The following is a 16378-nucleotide window of genomic DNA, read 5'->3' as shown; positions in this document are numbered from 1 at the left end:
TGGGGAGACTTTAATAAGCGGCCTACACTTGTTATACGATCGTTATTAAACGAACTACATACTATCCAAATTCGGTATTATATATTAACTGTACGAAACAAAAAATTATTATAAAATTTTCAACAAGATCTAGAAATTTATCACATAATTGTCCTCATATTTAATCGTTATATTTCAAATTCTCCAACAAATTGGTTACTCCTTGCCGTTCACCATGACTAATGGCTAATAACTAATAAGTAGGAGTCATATGTTTTTTTTTAATAAATTGATAATATCGAATTATTCATTAGGATAAAAAGAACCATTCGATAAAAACAACCGAATAAAAAAGTTTACCCAATTAGTTGTTATAAATTTGTATTTGTTTCTCCAATTTGTAACCTAAACCACTTAGTGCAGTCCATTGAGAGCATTCTTGGTCCGATTTTTTTTTACTGTGAACCGAATTGCATACAATTTTGGAATTAAGGGTCCATGTTACCCTTAACTTCAAAAGTGAAAATGATTTGAACTCCGCAACCACCCTGGGAGGTGGTTGCCACCCCGTTCTCGGGGTTGAAATTGTTTTTTCTTCTAAATAACCTCGGATATCGATAGAAGGCCTAATTTTAAGCAAAAAATCATCTATACAGATTTTTAGAAAATCCCAATAATTTTCAAGTTATTGGCAATTTAAAATTCGGTGCATTTTTTCACGTTTTTTTCATCGGTTTTTTGCAAATATCTCCAAAACTATACGTTTTATTGTAAATATTATAAATATAAAAAAATTGTAGGCAGGTAAATAAATAAACAATTTGGGTTTTTATAAAGTATTCTAAGTGCAATATTAAGCTAGATATTATAGATTCAAGCAGTTTTTTATTGTGTCTGAAATTTAATCGATGTGGTCAATGCCATCTAGTGCGGCGAGCAGATGCCATTTTAGGCATTTCTAATAAAAAAGGGTTTTGTAGTGCTTGAAATAAGCTTTAAAATGGAGCACTATTAAAAGTCTTTTTGCACGTAAAATAAGTAAGCTGTATTGCAAATAAGAGGAGCATCTAATGTTTTGTTTTTCTTTTAAATCAATGGGTTTCATTAAGTGCCATTTCCACCAAAATTAAAACTAAATCGTATTCCGCCTAGAACTAACTTTATTATGAAGATTTCGATAGATTTTATCAGTTTGGGGTGCTTCAGGATAACATATTATTTCAAAAAAAGTCATGATTAAAAAAAATTCAAATTAAAAAGAAAACCATCTTTTTTTTCATAATAATCTCCAAAATGACGACATTATACGTATAAAAGTGTAAGAATGAAAAATTTAGGTATTTTTCTGACAAAAAATTTGGGTTTTTTGTTTTTGTTCTGTCAAACAACAATTGACGGAGATATGATTGTTTAAAGAGCGCGTGGCAGCGCAATCACAGCCTCTCTTAAGCCCTTTAAAACCCTTCACCGTTTGAGAAAAAAGGGTTTTTTTTTGTTCTTACACATATTGCAATGAAGGATGTTGTAGATCTCTTAATTACCTTTACAATGGTTTTTTTTTAATAAATTGTGATAGCATGAAAATTGAAGGAGTTTATGGTCCAAAAACTTATCATATTTTTTTTTCTACTTAGTAACTGAAAATTTCGGAGTGTGAATATATGGAGCAATGTGAAAGTACGCAGTATAATAGAGACCCAAAACTATTGTAATGTGTACATATATACGATAATATGGCTCACATATTTTTGAAACGTAGGCATGAATACATACCAACGTTCTTATATGTATATATAACACATTTTTAGTGAATTTTATATAATTTTGTAAATAATTTATTGAATAAATGGTAATTTTTTTACTCTAAATTAAATTATTTTTAAATATTATATAATCATATATATTTACTGTTTTAATTTAGGGGTAGTTTTAAAGGTAGAAAAGCTTAAGAATATGATAATCATTTTGAGAGTGTGGAATAATATTTAAATCCTTTGTATTTTACAAAAAATGTTTTTTAATTTTTTATCAAGGGGTAGTTTTCAAAGGGGTTGAAAGGGGGGTTAAAAATTTGATAATTATTATAGAGAATAATAAAATATTAGTTATTCTATACTTACATCTTTTTATGTCATACCAAAGTAATTTTTTTGTGATTTTTTCAATTTTAGGGGTTGTTTGCAAAGGTTGTAAAATTTTCAAGGGGTTGAAAAATGATTTTAATATGAGGTAATTGTGTTAGAAAAACACTTTACAATTTCACCACTTTACTATTATACATGTTTTTCTAGCGATAAAATGGCTCAATTTTCAATTTTTCCCCATTAAGGGGTTGTTTTACACCCCTTAAAAATATATAGGCGGAGTTCAGATCATTTTCTCTTTTGAAGTTAAGGGTAAGATGAGCCTAATTACAAAATTTCATGCAAATCGGTTCACAGTAAAAAAATTCGGAGGTAAGACTGTATAATTTTTCGCTTCAATGACTGCACTAACTGTTTCCCAAAAATTCTTTCAAAGAAAAAAACTATTTTATATCCGATCCGATCATTTCAATTTTATCTCTGGTATTAGTTAACGACCAACAAGAAGGGGTTTACTATAAATTCTAATTCATCGTTCAACAATTTTTAATAGATCCTTTACTGTTCAGGCTTGTCGCCTTTGGAACGCTCTCCCCGATGGTTAGGGGGTTGCTGCTGGGGGGCCTGTGGGGATGACGGGTGGAGCTGCTTGTTGCGGTCACGAGGTCAATCGGTGTGTTACAGTGATTGAATGTTTCTTGCTTCTTGTTCTCCATTTTGAATTTTCTTGTATGTATCATAAAATGTATACAGTGTGTCTTTTGTGTTGTAAGTATTGAATTAATTTAAATATATAGATTTTTACTTCAAGTTCATTTAATTTTGTATAGGTTAAGCATTTTTGTTTTTCTATTTAAAGAATAAACTAATAATTTACTACAATTGTATTACACTGATGTAAATATACTGTATACGATATGAGGTTGAGTGGTAGAGAGGACTTGATAGTCCTAACTCCAGCTCTTTAATAAAGGCATTTTTCATTTCATTTCAAAAGCAAAGTTGTTTTCCTATAACAAATCATATTCAAACCATGAGGACAGAAACGTTGGCTCCATAACGTTGTGGCAGGAATAAATTTTATTCCCGCCACAACAACCTCGACTCTCTAGTGTGCAAAGTTTGTTCCTCACTTTGGCAATATTTATTCTGAACAATAACAACAATAGTTATCCAAGTAAAGAAACGTGAGAGAAAGCCCGGTGGGCGGTGGACATGAAAGCGGCCACGTCGCGACGACTGCGGCGCCTGGAGGCGCACTACGCCATAAAACTCAATCTGTTTTCCATGTTCCTGACAGGACGTTAGTCGAGTGTATAATTGTTGGGCCGTGCTGTAATTAGCATCGTATTAGCGCTTGGTGTCCATGTGCTCTCTAATGTGGTAATAGTTATCGGTTATCGTCACCCTCGGGCGTCCTCGACGGCGCCATTTCGTGCCCATGTCCTCAAACCAGATACAAGATTAAATTCGTGTATATACGGTGTAGTGTTTTAGAACATCACTCACTGTAGCCGTGTTTCGGCCCTAACGTAAACCTATGATTTCACACGAACTTTCTCACAGGTTGGTTATGGTGTAATTAGTTGAGCGTTAGCGAAACCTATCACTCGAGGGGCTGCAAATTTCATTTCTGTCTGTATGTCTTTCCGCACGATATTTCGAGAACGAACTAACCTATAGACTTGACCTTTTCATAAAACTATATTTCTATGTAAGCAACACCAAGTTTGAGTACTAAAATTAGGCTACAGTACTCAAACCTATAATTATAGACCAATATCTCTTATCCCAAAATGTTCCAAATAATTGAAAAACTTGTACAAATCAAACTTTTTAACCTATTTGCCTACTTTTCCGAGGCCATTTCGCTGTTAGCACTATCTAACATCATTGACAAGACCAATTACCACAAAGTAGTTCGTCCTTACTCCATTGAATTTGGCTGAGCGTTAGCGAACATTTTTACTTAGGTATTATAAACAAGGTACGGTCAGTTAGGTTTCATAGCAGTGTTTAATTAATTAATTTCCGGTTAGGCAGGGGAGGAAACTACGATGGAAGAGTGTGCTGAAATCAAATCGTATCATCGTCTTTTTAACATTTAATATCCACTACATATATCTTTTTCTTTCTACAGTATCAATAAGCTTTATTTGTTAATATGTCACATGTTAAAGTCTCTTACGATTATACTGAGTTTGTTTACAAATGTATTTATTCTCCTATTTTCTCGTTGCCATTACTACCCATAAGACCAATGTAAAAATACTGTGTTAATGCTCAGCATACCCATGGAGTGACGTGCAACATCATTGAACTCAATGTCGCCTATATAGGCTTCGTGTACAATTTCAAGTCTATATGTATGTCAGTTTGTTTTCGAGATATCGTGCGGACATACATAAGTGACTTTTCCAAATCTTTAAGTAATATGCTTCGCTAACGCTCAGCCAAAAAGTAAACCTATGCTTTCACACAATTTTTTAGCTTTCTATCACGATCTTTTTAATACAAAAGTATAGATACAGCCTACAGGTTCACCCATTGCAGGGGTTGATTCACTAGCATATTGCTGATCTCTTTACAGAGTTAAACATTTTCACAATAGTTAACTTTTACATTTTTCAGGTGTCGTTGCAACTTTATTTCTACAAACTCCCATCCATGCCCATATGTAACACTCTGTATCATTTAGATCGGACTGAAGCGAAACTACTTTGAGTTTTCATGCACTTTTATGCATAATGATATTCATTATGGAAGATTTGTCATTTTAAATTTTTAATTAATTAGCGTCCAGACATTTTGCAGTTCTTCTTCAATAGTACATACTTATCAGCATTTATAGTGTAAAGTTTATAAATTTTTAGTTTTTTTTAATAGCCTTTAAAAATATTGAAAAAATACTTTGAAGCGTTTGTATGCTTAGTAATTATATCTGGAAAATGATCATATCCCATAGTTCTACGACAAAAAATGAGGTCGTAAATAAAGTGCATGAGTTTTGCCATTCTTCTCAAAGTGAGCTACAATGAAAGTAGCCTGCAGAAGACTAAAAACAGATTTTGAACCAATTACGAATGCTCTCAGGAATGTGAATTTAAGAGACAAAGAATACAGGTTAACCCATTGCAGGGGTTGATTCACTAGCATATTGCTGATCTCTTTACAGAGTTAAACATTTTCACAATAGTTAACTTTTACATTTTTCAGGTGTCGTTGCAACTTTATTTCTACAAACTCCCACGTCCATATGTAACACTCTGTATCATTTAGATCGGACTGAAGCGAGGAAAATACCGAATTGTTGTATACAAGATAGTTTTAAAATGTAATATTTTTTAGTATGTAATTTTGTAATAGTAGGAAACAAGTTGTTATTAATTTACCATACTAACTTTTATTCTTGACTGAATGGTTTAAATAAATTCGACAATGGTTTCGTTTTGGAGCTCTATTTTTGTACAAATATTTAAATCACAATTTAAAAGCTTAATTTTTAACACTTATTTTATTGAACAGGTTTTGTTAATTTGCCGCGGCCGGAGCCTGCACGTTTGAACGCGCAAACCGCTAGACTCCCCGAGTCAACGCCGCGCCGCCCTTATACAAGGTGGGAAAGTGACCCTTAACTCTCTGGTCAAAGGTATACCACGTCATTGCTCAGGTCAAGACAAACATATTTCACCATATGAAAATGGATCTCCGATGCTTAGTTTCCCATCTGTCTGTCTGTAGGTTTTTTTTTTATACAAAATTATATCTTCAAAAATAATAAATTAATTAAACAAAGTTTGGCTCAAATGTCTACAACAACAAGACCAGTTACTGAAAGAATATAATGAAATTATCTTTAGCATTTTCAAATTGGCGGCCATTAAAAATTGTTAACTTTGAATATCTTAAAAACCAGCAATTTAAAAAAAATTACAAGAAAATAAGATTTATGATAAGACATTTATGATAAGACACTTACGATAAGAATCGAACGTGTTATAAGGTGTTACATTTACAGTTTACAGCATTCTAATAGAAATGCATGTACGGTAAAAATGTACCGTGTACTTAAAATGGTATTTTTCTCAATGTTAAACTCCACAAAGAATCTCAACACTTAGCGCTCTTATATCTTCTAAAGTACCAGATCGTCCAACGTGATCTGACGTCGAAAAGTACTAATCAGAAAATGTTCCTGACCATCAGTGTGGGTTTAGATGGCGCCACTTCGGACTTTTGGCGAAAAAAAGAAAAACATCCCTCGAAATATGACCTAAATTCAAGCCAAAATCACGAGAACACTCGTAGAGGTTAACCTTGTTCTATTTATATTACGTTCGTTTGTACTTACGTACTTATATTGCATGATAACAAGTAATAGATAGATTTAGCACTCCGTATATACTAATACCAAAGTGCTAAATTTTGCACAAATATCAACTAAACGAATCATAAGGAATAATTTGTTTAGTGTACCGCCCACTACAGTGCACTACAATATTAAAGCCGCCGCTGTTTCAACAATGCATGTATGAATTAAAAGTATGATTGGAAATATTGCCGTAGTTTGTGGCAAATTTGTTGTGAAACCCCCAATTAATCCCGAATCATTGGATTAGGCGAAACGCAAAACTCAATTAGTTTTATAACACGTCATGGTTTAAAATTCAGTGCTCTAATTAATTGGCAAGTACTGCTCCATAACTGAATAAAGCCATCATGTGCTTCGATTACCGTTTCTATGTGGTTAAAAAATAATCTCGAAAATATTATTAACAAATTGTTGGTAATTATTTTACATTTATTTATTTTATATTTGCTGTTTTATTTGTTGTAAACTTTACTTTTTTAACACAGACAGATTTTTAAAATTTTATTTAAGGGGGGTCAGGAAGCCGTATCTTAGCAATGTTAATTTGCTGATTTTTAAGGAACATTTATTTTTATAATATTACAAATAACATGGTAATTCTTTTTTTTATACCATTTTACAACTGTTGACACAGGGATTTTTAAATTATTCAAAAAATAACATTTTTACAATTAAAAAACCCCTAAAACCATTTTTTTAACACTAATCAAAAAATAGAAATCTTAAAATTAAAATATCTTCAAAAGCCTGTTGTTAAGTCTTGAACATCATCACCACCTACAAAATAAAAATATCATCAATTTATCTTTTACAGGTACTGATAAACTTCGGGAAATCAAAGATAAAGGTTACACTTACAATCATCCTACCTTTTAGTGCATTCCCCAGCCCCATAAGATGGATTGTCAGGGTCTTCTGTAGCCTCATATTGGTCTTCTAATCTCCTTTTAGCCAGAGCTAGCTTTTCTTCCTGCACTTTTTCTCTATTTCATCAACAGCTTTATTACCTTTCTTGATCCGCATATTGTCTAAATCTTGAAGGGTTTTTACACAATTATCTCCAGGAACAATCCCTAGTTTGTCAAACACTTCACACCTTACAATATTACCCTCATTGAAGCATGCTACTGCTTCATGAACTCCAAGTTCCAAAGTAGAGAGCATGACATATGTACGTTTTGGTACCCGAGCCCATATCATATTGTTGAGAGACTCGCTTGGGTTTTGAGTACCCCCATGTAAGCATCGCCTCAACAGATCAGGGTTATAACAGACCAAAGCAATAACACATGACAAACAGGTATACCAACCAATCAAACCAGAATATTAATTTTGTACTATTTAAAATGAGTACTATATAAAGTTGCAGCGTTGAAGAATGCAACTTAAAAATGGTCTGGATTGTGATTGCAGTACTTCACAAAATAATTAATAAAATAAAAACTATTCTTCAGAATTGCATAAATTTGGTCTTAAATTAAAGGTCATGAAATTTATATTAATATGAAATCAAAATTTAAAAAAAGTATTTTTTTTTTTATTTTTTCCCTCCCGACCCCCCTTAATGTAAGCTATTTTACAAATAAAAAATTACCTCTTTTAAGTCAATTATTAATCTGCTCCAAATTTAAAAAAGTCTAAAACAAATATTTGTGATACCTTCAACCCAAGGACGTAGCTAGCGAGAGGGTCTTAGGGGTCCTGACCCCCACAAATTTTCTTTCAATTATTTTTTTAGCAAACAATTATTATTATTTAAATTTAAAAGTATTACTCACATGTACTGCTGGAAGATCGTTCTCAACATTGAAATAGATCAAGAACTTTTGAAGAACAAAAATGGAGAATGAGCGGTTGATTGCACTTGCCTTACTCTCTGTCCACTACAGGAAAATAATAGGGAAAATATTAGTTGTCTTGAACCCCCCCCCTCAACAAAAAAACTTTTTCCTAGCGATGCTCTTGCTTCAACCAAAAGATTTTTATTTTAATAATGTGTAATATATTAAAAAATTGTAAATAAAAAGTTAGGTACTAAATGTCAATATGAAGTGTCAGAAAATGAGTATACAGAATATTTTTTTCTAAAATGAGTTACCGTTGTAAGTCTGTTTGATATAAAAACCCTTCCTATTTCAAGAGACATTTGGAAGGTACTAGGTACATTTAGAGGAAAGAAAGTACAGAGTAATCTAGTTGAACAACCCCTCAAAAGGGGTAAAAAAGCAACATTTATCAACACCAATATGAAAGTGTCAGATAAAACTATGACAAAGTGCAATCTACTAAACGTTTTTCTGTTCACATGACTCGAAAATCCATGTAGTTGAACATCATTTATGCTGGGAAGCAAAATATTTGATTTCTAAACAAATTGGGCTCATAAAATGTCAGAAAGAAATCATATTTATTACTGATTGGACTCCAACCAATCAGAGTAAAGCCCTATCCCCTCCCCCACTCACTATAAGCAGATGTGCATCACTGTCTCCACCAGTTCCATTCTTTTAACAGTAATGGGTCTGCATTGCAAAGTCATAATATCCCAAGATTTTGAATGTGTTAGTAATGTTTTACGTGGTGTGAACGGGAAACAGTCATAACAAGCTGTGTGAGTTAGGTCCTAAGACTTAGTTCACGAGTATACCCACATTGGTATACGTGTGAACTGTAAAAATCCACTTCTTTGAACCATTATGTTATGGAAATTGAGCAACGCTAAAGAATTGAAAAACTCTGGCCTCATGTAGACCTCACTCTGCTTTTGGTTCACCTTAACGACAATATTGTTCTATTAGTGTGTTCATGTGAATGCTAATCTCTACATCACTTCTCTAAGCGTCTCAAGTCAACAAAGCATCAGCTTAAAAAAGGCATATTTCACTACCAATAGATCTATTCCATGTGAGCCATCTCACTCTTAACATTACCTCAAAATGTGTATCATCTAGATTTTCTTATTATAACGTATTGAAAAGTCTCAGTACATCTTAAAATAATATGGCCTCACTGTAGAGAGCCAGTTTCAATGTACTATTTGTTAAACCAAAACAGACAGGTCCAATAATGCTCTTCTCACTTCTACAGGTGAATGAAGGAATAGCAGCTTTATGGAAATTGGCTGAAGCTAACCAATTACCGACCAATATAGCTTCTTCACTCAAGCTACCAGGTTTTTGATATTAAAATGCTGTCTACTTTATTGAAGCTATTTTCTGTCATGGTATCAAGTTGAACAGTACCAAGTCTCGGCTGTACGGAGGCTGATGTTATTTCTCCCAACATAATTTGAGTTTCGTCAGCATTATAGAGCAGAGAATTTTCATGTAACAACACAATTTCTTTATTGAGCATTCCTCGTATTTTTGAATTATACTCCATATTTTCCTCACAACCATAAGTCCCACAATATTGTGCTGCATCAATGGTTTAACCTCTTAAGAAGAAATTCAGTAAGCAAAACATCTTCCCTATCCCAGAACACAGTGAATAACTTTCATCCTGATATTATGTTTGAGTTTTATTAATTCAGAGATTGGGTGCCTCTCCACTCCATTCCCTGCTGTTTGTACTCAGTTGTGACATGTCAAACCCAAGATTCACCACCCATCATAATTTGGTTTAAATTGTCCTCTAATTCTTCACAGTACTGTGTGAGAACTATTAAAGCACAGCGCTTGTTTTTGTGAATATTGGTGAGCATTTTAGACCACATCGGGAACACAGCTTATTATAGCATTACTTGTTTGTAACAATTTCGTAAACAACCGTACAGGATATCTGCTAAAATTCATCTGAAAGCATATAATCATTGTAAAATGTCTGTTCCCATAGATTTTCTTCATCGACTTTCCATACCAGATCATTGTTGACAACAATGGAAGGCTGACCACCCCGAGTCTCATTGTGGTCATTTGTTTGATCTTCAACATTAAATATTCTAACCCACTGTCTCACCATTCTATAATTCATCGAAACAAAAGGACTAACTAACACTGCCACACCTCAAGTCCTACTGACTAACATAGGAGTTCCCAAGGCTTAGTCTTAGGACCAATTCTGTTTGTGTTGTTCATTAATGACTACTGAACAACTAGAGGAGTACAGCAAGATTATAATGTATGCAGATGACACTGTGCTGCTTACAGCAAACATGAAACAACTAGAAGTAAACACCTTTATTGCCGTCAATATGACACAAAATTACTGTACGACAAATGGCTTAGTTCTCAATGAAAGTAAATCAAAGTAAATGTCATTTGGAAATAAAAAGGCTACAGTATTGGAAATGCCCAATCTTACAGCAGCTGATAAAATCAAACATCTGCGTGTCATACTTGATGAAAAATCTATCTTGGAACAGTCAAGTAGACAATCTCTACCTAAAACTTGGGTCAGCCTTGTATGCCATAAAACGAACTACGGCAAACAGTACCTCTGAAGCATCTAGGGCAGCATACCATGCTTTGTTTGAAAGCCATGCATGCTAAGGCATTTACGTCTGGGTGGATCCACTAAGGGCAATCTAAACCTTGTTCTGGTAATGCAGAAAAGGGCAATTAGAATAATAGCAGGCTTAAGCCCAAGGCAGCTGCAGAGATGTCTTCAAAAACCTAAACATCCTGACGGTTACATTCCACATATACTCCAACAAAAATGGTGAAAATAAGATATCTCTAAGATGATTCCATCCAACATAGTAAATGAGGTAACAATTTTACTTATAATAAATTAATTAATAATGCCTTTGTATTTACAGCATCTCTCAGTACAGACTGCTTTACAGAGCAGGACTTATGTCAGTCTTAATTCTAGGAACTTATTCTATTTGATCTGTAAATAATCTAGATCCAATTAGTAAAACATAAAAAGAACAGTCACAATTACATATCACAAAATCCTTAATTTTACATCTAAATTAGACAATTGTGTGCTCCTAAAGCTATCGGGTAGTAGGTCATTGTACATGTTGGGGTCAAAGTAGGACAAGATTCTTCTACCAACTTATAAGCCCATTCTGGGGAAGTGAAAGATTACTGACCTGGTGCCTACTACGTTTTCTTTTCTCTCAAGACAAGAAGCTTATAAATTGCACTTAGTCCTATAAGAACCTTAGTGCTGCTCCCGGAGTGACAGGATATTCAGGATGGGTAAGGTTAGGGAGTAGGGGCCGCCTCCTATCGAGATCCATGAGGAGGAAAAATTAGGGCACTAAATCTCAAAGTCATGTCTCCCCGGAAGAAGGGGAGGCCAGCTCTGAACCAGCCTCTCCAGTCAAAGCAGGCAGGGGGTGGCAGAGCCTTGTTGAGGCTAGCAAGAACCTCTGAGGTTAGGGAACAAACCCCACTTACTCCATCAGTCATCTCCCGCAGTAGACTAGACCTATTGAATTGCCCTTGAATCCCAGAATCTCGTCATTCACGGTTAGTGATGTGCTGCTCCTGGACATCCATAAGGTTGCCCAGATTTAAGCAACATATCGGTTTTTGCTGTACCCAGTGGTGGATTTAACTGGAAGGTATAAACCAGCCAGAAGTGATGCCTTACAGCCAAGACATCACACTGCTTCATGCAGTTCCCAGTTTATGCAATCTGGCCTCCAAACTTCACAGTTTAGCTCATTTCATATGTTCTATTTCTCCTAATCAGTACTGACCCTGGTTTTTCAGTATTTTTCTTAGAAATTTATTTTTTATCTTTATCAGTCTGTCAATACTTTCATTTCTTCAAGGGGCTTTCTTCTTTGTGCTTCTTTCGCAAATCATTTCCCAGCCACTATCAAAAGTTTTGTTAACAGCTCTATCAGCATTGAACTTAAGAGTACCATCCAAAAGAAAAATTTTGCAATTTTTCTCCTTTTTACAGATTATATTACAATAAATAAGCCTGTGGTCCATCATTTTCCACCCTATGTTGTCCTTGATGCTAGTTGCATCAATAAGTCGGTCCTTTGAACCTCCAGCTCTGTTATCAACTGTATTTAATTTGATTCTTTCAAGAGTCAGCTTAGATAAATCACATCATTAAACGATTTTGAGATTAAATAATGTAAAAGGCCACTCCTTCACCCATCTGCACCTCTGGGTCTTTCAGAGTTTTGGTCGTTACACAACACGACATACCCTAGTATTTTAAATTATCTTAGGGGAGACCAGGACTAAGCTACATCTCAGGCACACCATCACTCAAAATCAAAGTCATTGACAAGTTAAGTCATTTCATTAAACCCTGTGTGTCAGATATCTGATGTTCATACTTGAGGTGTCCATTACCCCCCTCCATGCCGATCAGTTTCCCTAGACTCGAGAAGGTTCAGGAGGGCAAGAGGGTTATTCACTAAACAATCCCTGCCACAGAACCCCCAGACCGGGTAGATGAGTAGGAGACGCTTTTTTCCTGCCACTAAGGGAAAAAGACTAGAACACTAGCCAGACTTCAAAGCTGTTAAAATAGCTGTCGGAGACAAGGCGAGTGATAACTCTTTTTGTTGAAGTATACGCCATCCCTAGTGAGGTCTTGCCTGCCAACGCATAATATTAGCTTCCACGAAACCAACAGCCAAGTTATTGCACACTGAATCTAATTGAACGTTGAAATCGAGTAAAACTTTATACCCAAAGTCATGTTGAATTAGAATGCTGTTCAGAAAAATGTTTTGATTTGGAAAACTTTAAGCAGCGTATAGCAGATCCGCCTTAACATGGAGGGCCTTCCACTTACCATGCCTTCCATTGTATCCAGAACTTCCCCTCCCCTTTGGGTAGCCTTTGAAAATTTAATCTAACATAAAGAAATATTACAGATAGACTTACTCAATCTATTCTTAACATCTAAAATTTTTCCCTCTGGGACAACACTCCCGAAAAGCTCTGTGAGAAACAAACTCCCTTCTTGAATATCTCAGGTGAGGGTCTCCTATAAGCAGCATAATCTTAAAGCTGAGAGAGTGCTGAGGGGCAGCTGACTCAGAGAAGTAGGGTAAGATCTCGGAGAGCAGGGAACAGGAGGTGAGATGAGACAGTGGTACCAAAGCCGCTGTCTGTCAGCCGTCCAGTCTGAGGCTTGGTCATGGTGCTGATGTGTTTGACACTGACATGTTGTTAGTCTGACATTCTGCAGCAACAGACGTGAACAGCTCATTGAGAAAAGAGTCAGTGCCGGAGTTTCGGTACATTCCGTCTCTTATGTTTTAATTGTACTCATTTTGAATAGAGTAATTTGTTCTTGTGATATTGTTTTTGACTTAACAAGATCATTAATTTGAGGTATTCCAAAATGGGTTGTCTCATTTACAATTTTGGATTTCCTCCTTTCCTCGTCAGGTAAATAAAACAAATTATATTGTACAAAATCTTTATATTTAAACTGTGTACATCCATTATGTCTACTATACAATAAATTATATTCCAGTGTCTTGTCTTCACAACACAAATAAGTTTGAAATTAATTTAAAAAATTAAGAATCGTCGACGATCATAACACTTAATCATAAACTTTAAATATCATCCATGGTTCAGAAAATTGAACATATTAATAAATTACAATTTAATAATCTAGTATCTACTTAAATATATACAGGATATATACAAATTTATATAGATTTGTTAACAGTCCAGTAATTATCACTTAACTAAACCTAGCTTCTTTGCTTCTATTTCGTAAATCAACAATCTCCACATTTTTACAACAAACACTTCCGCCTCTTCGTCCAGTACCTGAAAAATAATTAAGTCATTAGTTACAAATCAAAATGTACATACTTTATAGAATTATTATACAACATTTTATTTCAATCTTATATTATAGTGCATGTAATAGTGAAAATTTAATAATGTTTTTCACATTGAAAGTATATGCTGTATTTATTCTACTAGTCCTAGTTTCTTCATTATCATTTTGTTAACACATTCAGCGCCATGTGTATCATAAATGATACACAAAGCTGTTTAGGCAGGGGCCGAGTTAAAATTTTCATTTTTACCGTCAGGGGCCAAGTGCGATTTTAAGATCAATAGTGCTTTTAGAAACACAGTACTATAATTCTTTTTGAAATCAGATGAACAGTATTGGCAGTACGTTAATTTTTCATGTCTGTGCAAAAATGATACATGTGGCCCAGACTGTGACAATCAACTAAATTTTGTTGGTAGAGGCCATGTGTATCATTTTTGCACACTTGATAATTTTTGTCTCTCTCCCGATGGAGCGCTACTGAAAATGTTGTATACAAAAATTTAAGGTGGCTTGATCGATAAAGGACAGTCTGTAACACCTGGTGGGCTTCTCGGGGAAGGCCGAGTACTGATAACTGACAACTGGTACACAAGTATGCCCCTAGCACTTGGTCTGTTAGATCATTCGATTCACTTGATTGGGGACAATGCGTATCAATAGAAAATACCTCCTACCAGACACAACAACACCTTTGAAAAAGGGAGAAATCTTAACCACAGAAACAGGAGAAGGGGTCACATTCCTGAAATGGAGAGACAAACGTGAGGCTTGTTTACTCTCGACTGTGTACAAAAATGAGACAGTGCAGATCACAACCAAAACTAACCGAGTTGTAAAAAAACCTAAAGATGTTGTCCTTTACAACAGTGGAAAATTCTCCATCGACATGAGCGACCAAATGGCCACCTATGGCAAAGCTCTCAGAAGATGTACCAAATGGTACAGAAAACTGGCAATTGAAGTTATTTGGGGCATGGTTCTTGTCAACAGTCACTTCCTCTACAATTTGAACTCTGGCAAAGAATTAATGCCAATTAAGATCTTCAGAGAAAAAATAATAACCTCTCTTCTTCTAGATGACACTGTACCTGTTACACCTAGAAGGTGAAGAGCAGTGCACCACTTGATTGAAAACATCCAAGGTGATCCACCAAAGAAAAAAAGAGGTCGATGCAAAATTTGCTATTAAGAATGTGGCAAAAGTGGGAAAGCTGAAAACCTGGGTGAAAAAAAAGACAGTGAAACAAGTTTACACGGTATGTGACACTTGCGAAGGAAATCCCTACATGTGCCGTACGTGTTTCAACAACAAACACTACTTTTCTAATTCACGAAAACTTATAGTTTTTATTTTAGCAGCTCAACTAATGATTTTTTATTTTATAGGTACCCATTTTATATTCATTTTACATTTTTACCAGTCGTATATAGACATTTGTATAATAAAACATGTTTAGAAATAGAGTGTATGTACTTCATTAGAAACCTGTGATCTAAACAGTAATCTGACGTCCTGGGCCGGAACTAGCCGGGTTCTGAGGTAGGCCTGGGCCATGAGATTCAGTTTATAGTGTTAAAAGCATTGTAGAAGAGCTCAGTTTTGATACATATGGCTCAAACTAGAAACTGACGTATGTATCAGAAATGATACACGCGGCCCACTTGGTAACATGGGGCGTGTATCATTTTTGATACACATGGCCCTGACTGTTAATATATGGAAAAAACCTAATGGCCCGTGCTAAATGGATTGTGTCACATGCCCTGGCGCTGAATGTGTTAACAGTGACTCATTATGCTATAGATTAACATTACTAAATTGAAGATTCTTGCTTTAACTCTGTGAAAAACCATCCAAATTGTTGAAAAACAAATCCTGGGTTTAAGACAAGTCAACTCATTCTGCATTGTCTGTCAAGAGGTTTATAGCCCAATTCTCATCCCAATGTCAGACCATCTGTGTTATTTGTCTGAACCTGCACTAGGTCTCAATTTCCAAGGTCAAATACAAATTAACCCATAGCGGAAGACATATAAGCTGGTCACGTGCCGAGTGGTCTGGGTTGAATGCTGAACTACAAGCTAGCTTCGTAGTCTATGTTTAACCATTTTTTATTCTTAAGGGCTGTTCTAGTTCTAAAATATCTGCTAGGTATCGTTGCTGTGATCTTTCCTTTGCTAAGAGGAAAATGCATTTAATTTTGTTTTG

The 16378-nt window shown here is 34.9% G+C and overlaps 1 protein-coding gene across 2 annotated transcripts in view; it reads right to left on the bottom strand.

Annotated features, from left to right (window-relative positions):
• Nucleotides 1-13774: 13774 nt before the first annotated feature.
• LOC124364299 (RNA-binding protein 25) overlaps nucleotides 13775-16378 on the bottom strand; it is a 62605-nt gene continuing 60001 nt past the window's right edge. For both annotated transcript variants that reach the window (XM_046819666.1, XM_046819667.1), the window contains exon 18: nucleotides 13775-14150. In XM_046819666.1, the coding sequence (XP_046675622.1) occupies nucleotides 14058-14150 (93 nt within the window). In that variant the 3' untranslated portion in view covers nucleotides 13775-14057. The remainder of the gene's footprint in view (nucleotides 14151-16378) is intronic.

Source organism: Homalodisca vitripennis, chromosome 6 (genome assembly GCF_021130785.1).
Source record: "Homalodisca vitripennis isolate AUS2020 chromosome 6, UT_GWSS_2.1, whole genome shotgun sequence".
Lineage (NCBI taxonomy): Eukaryota > Metazoa > Arthropoda > Insecta > Hemiptera > Cicadellidae > Homalodisca > Homalodisca vitripennis.
This window is presented reverse-complemented; position numbering and strand designations above follow the sequence as displayed.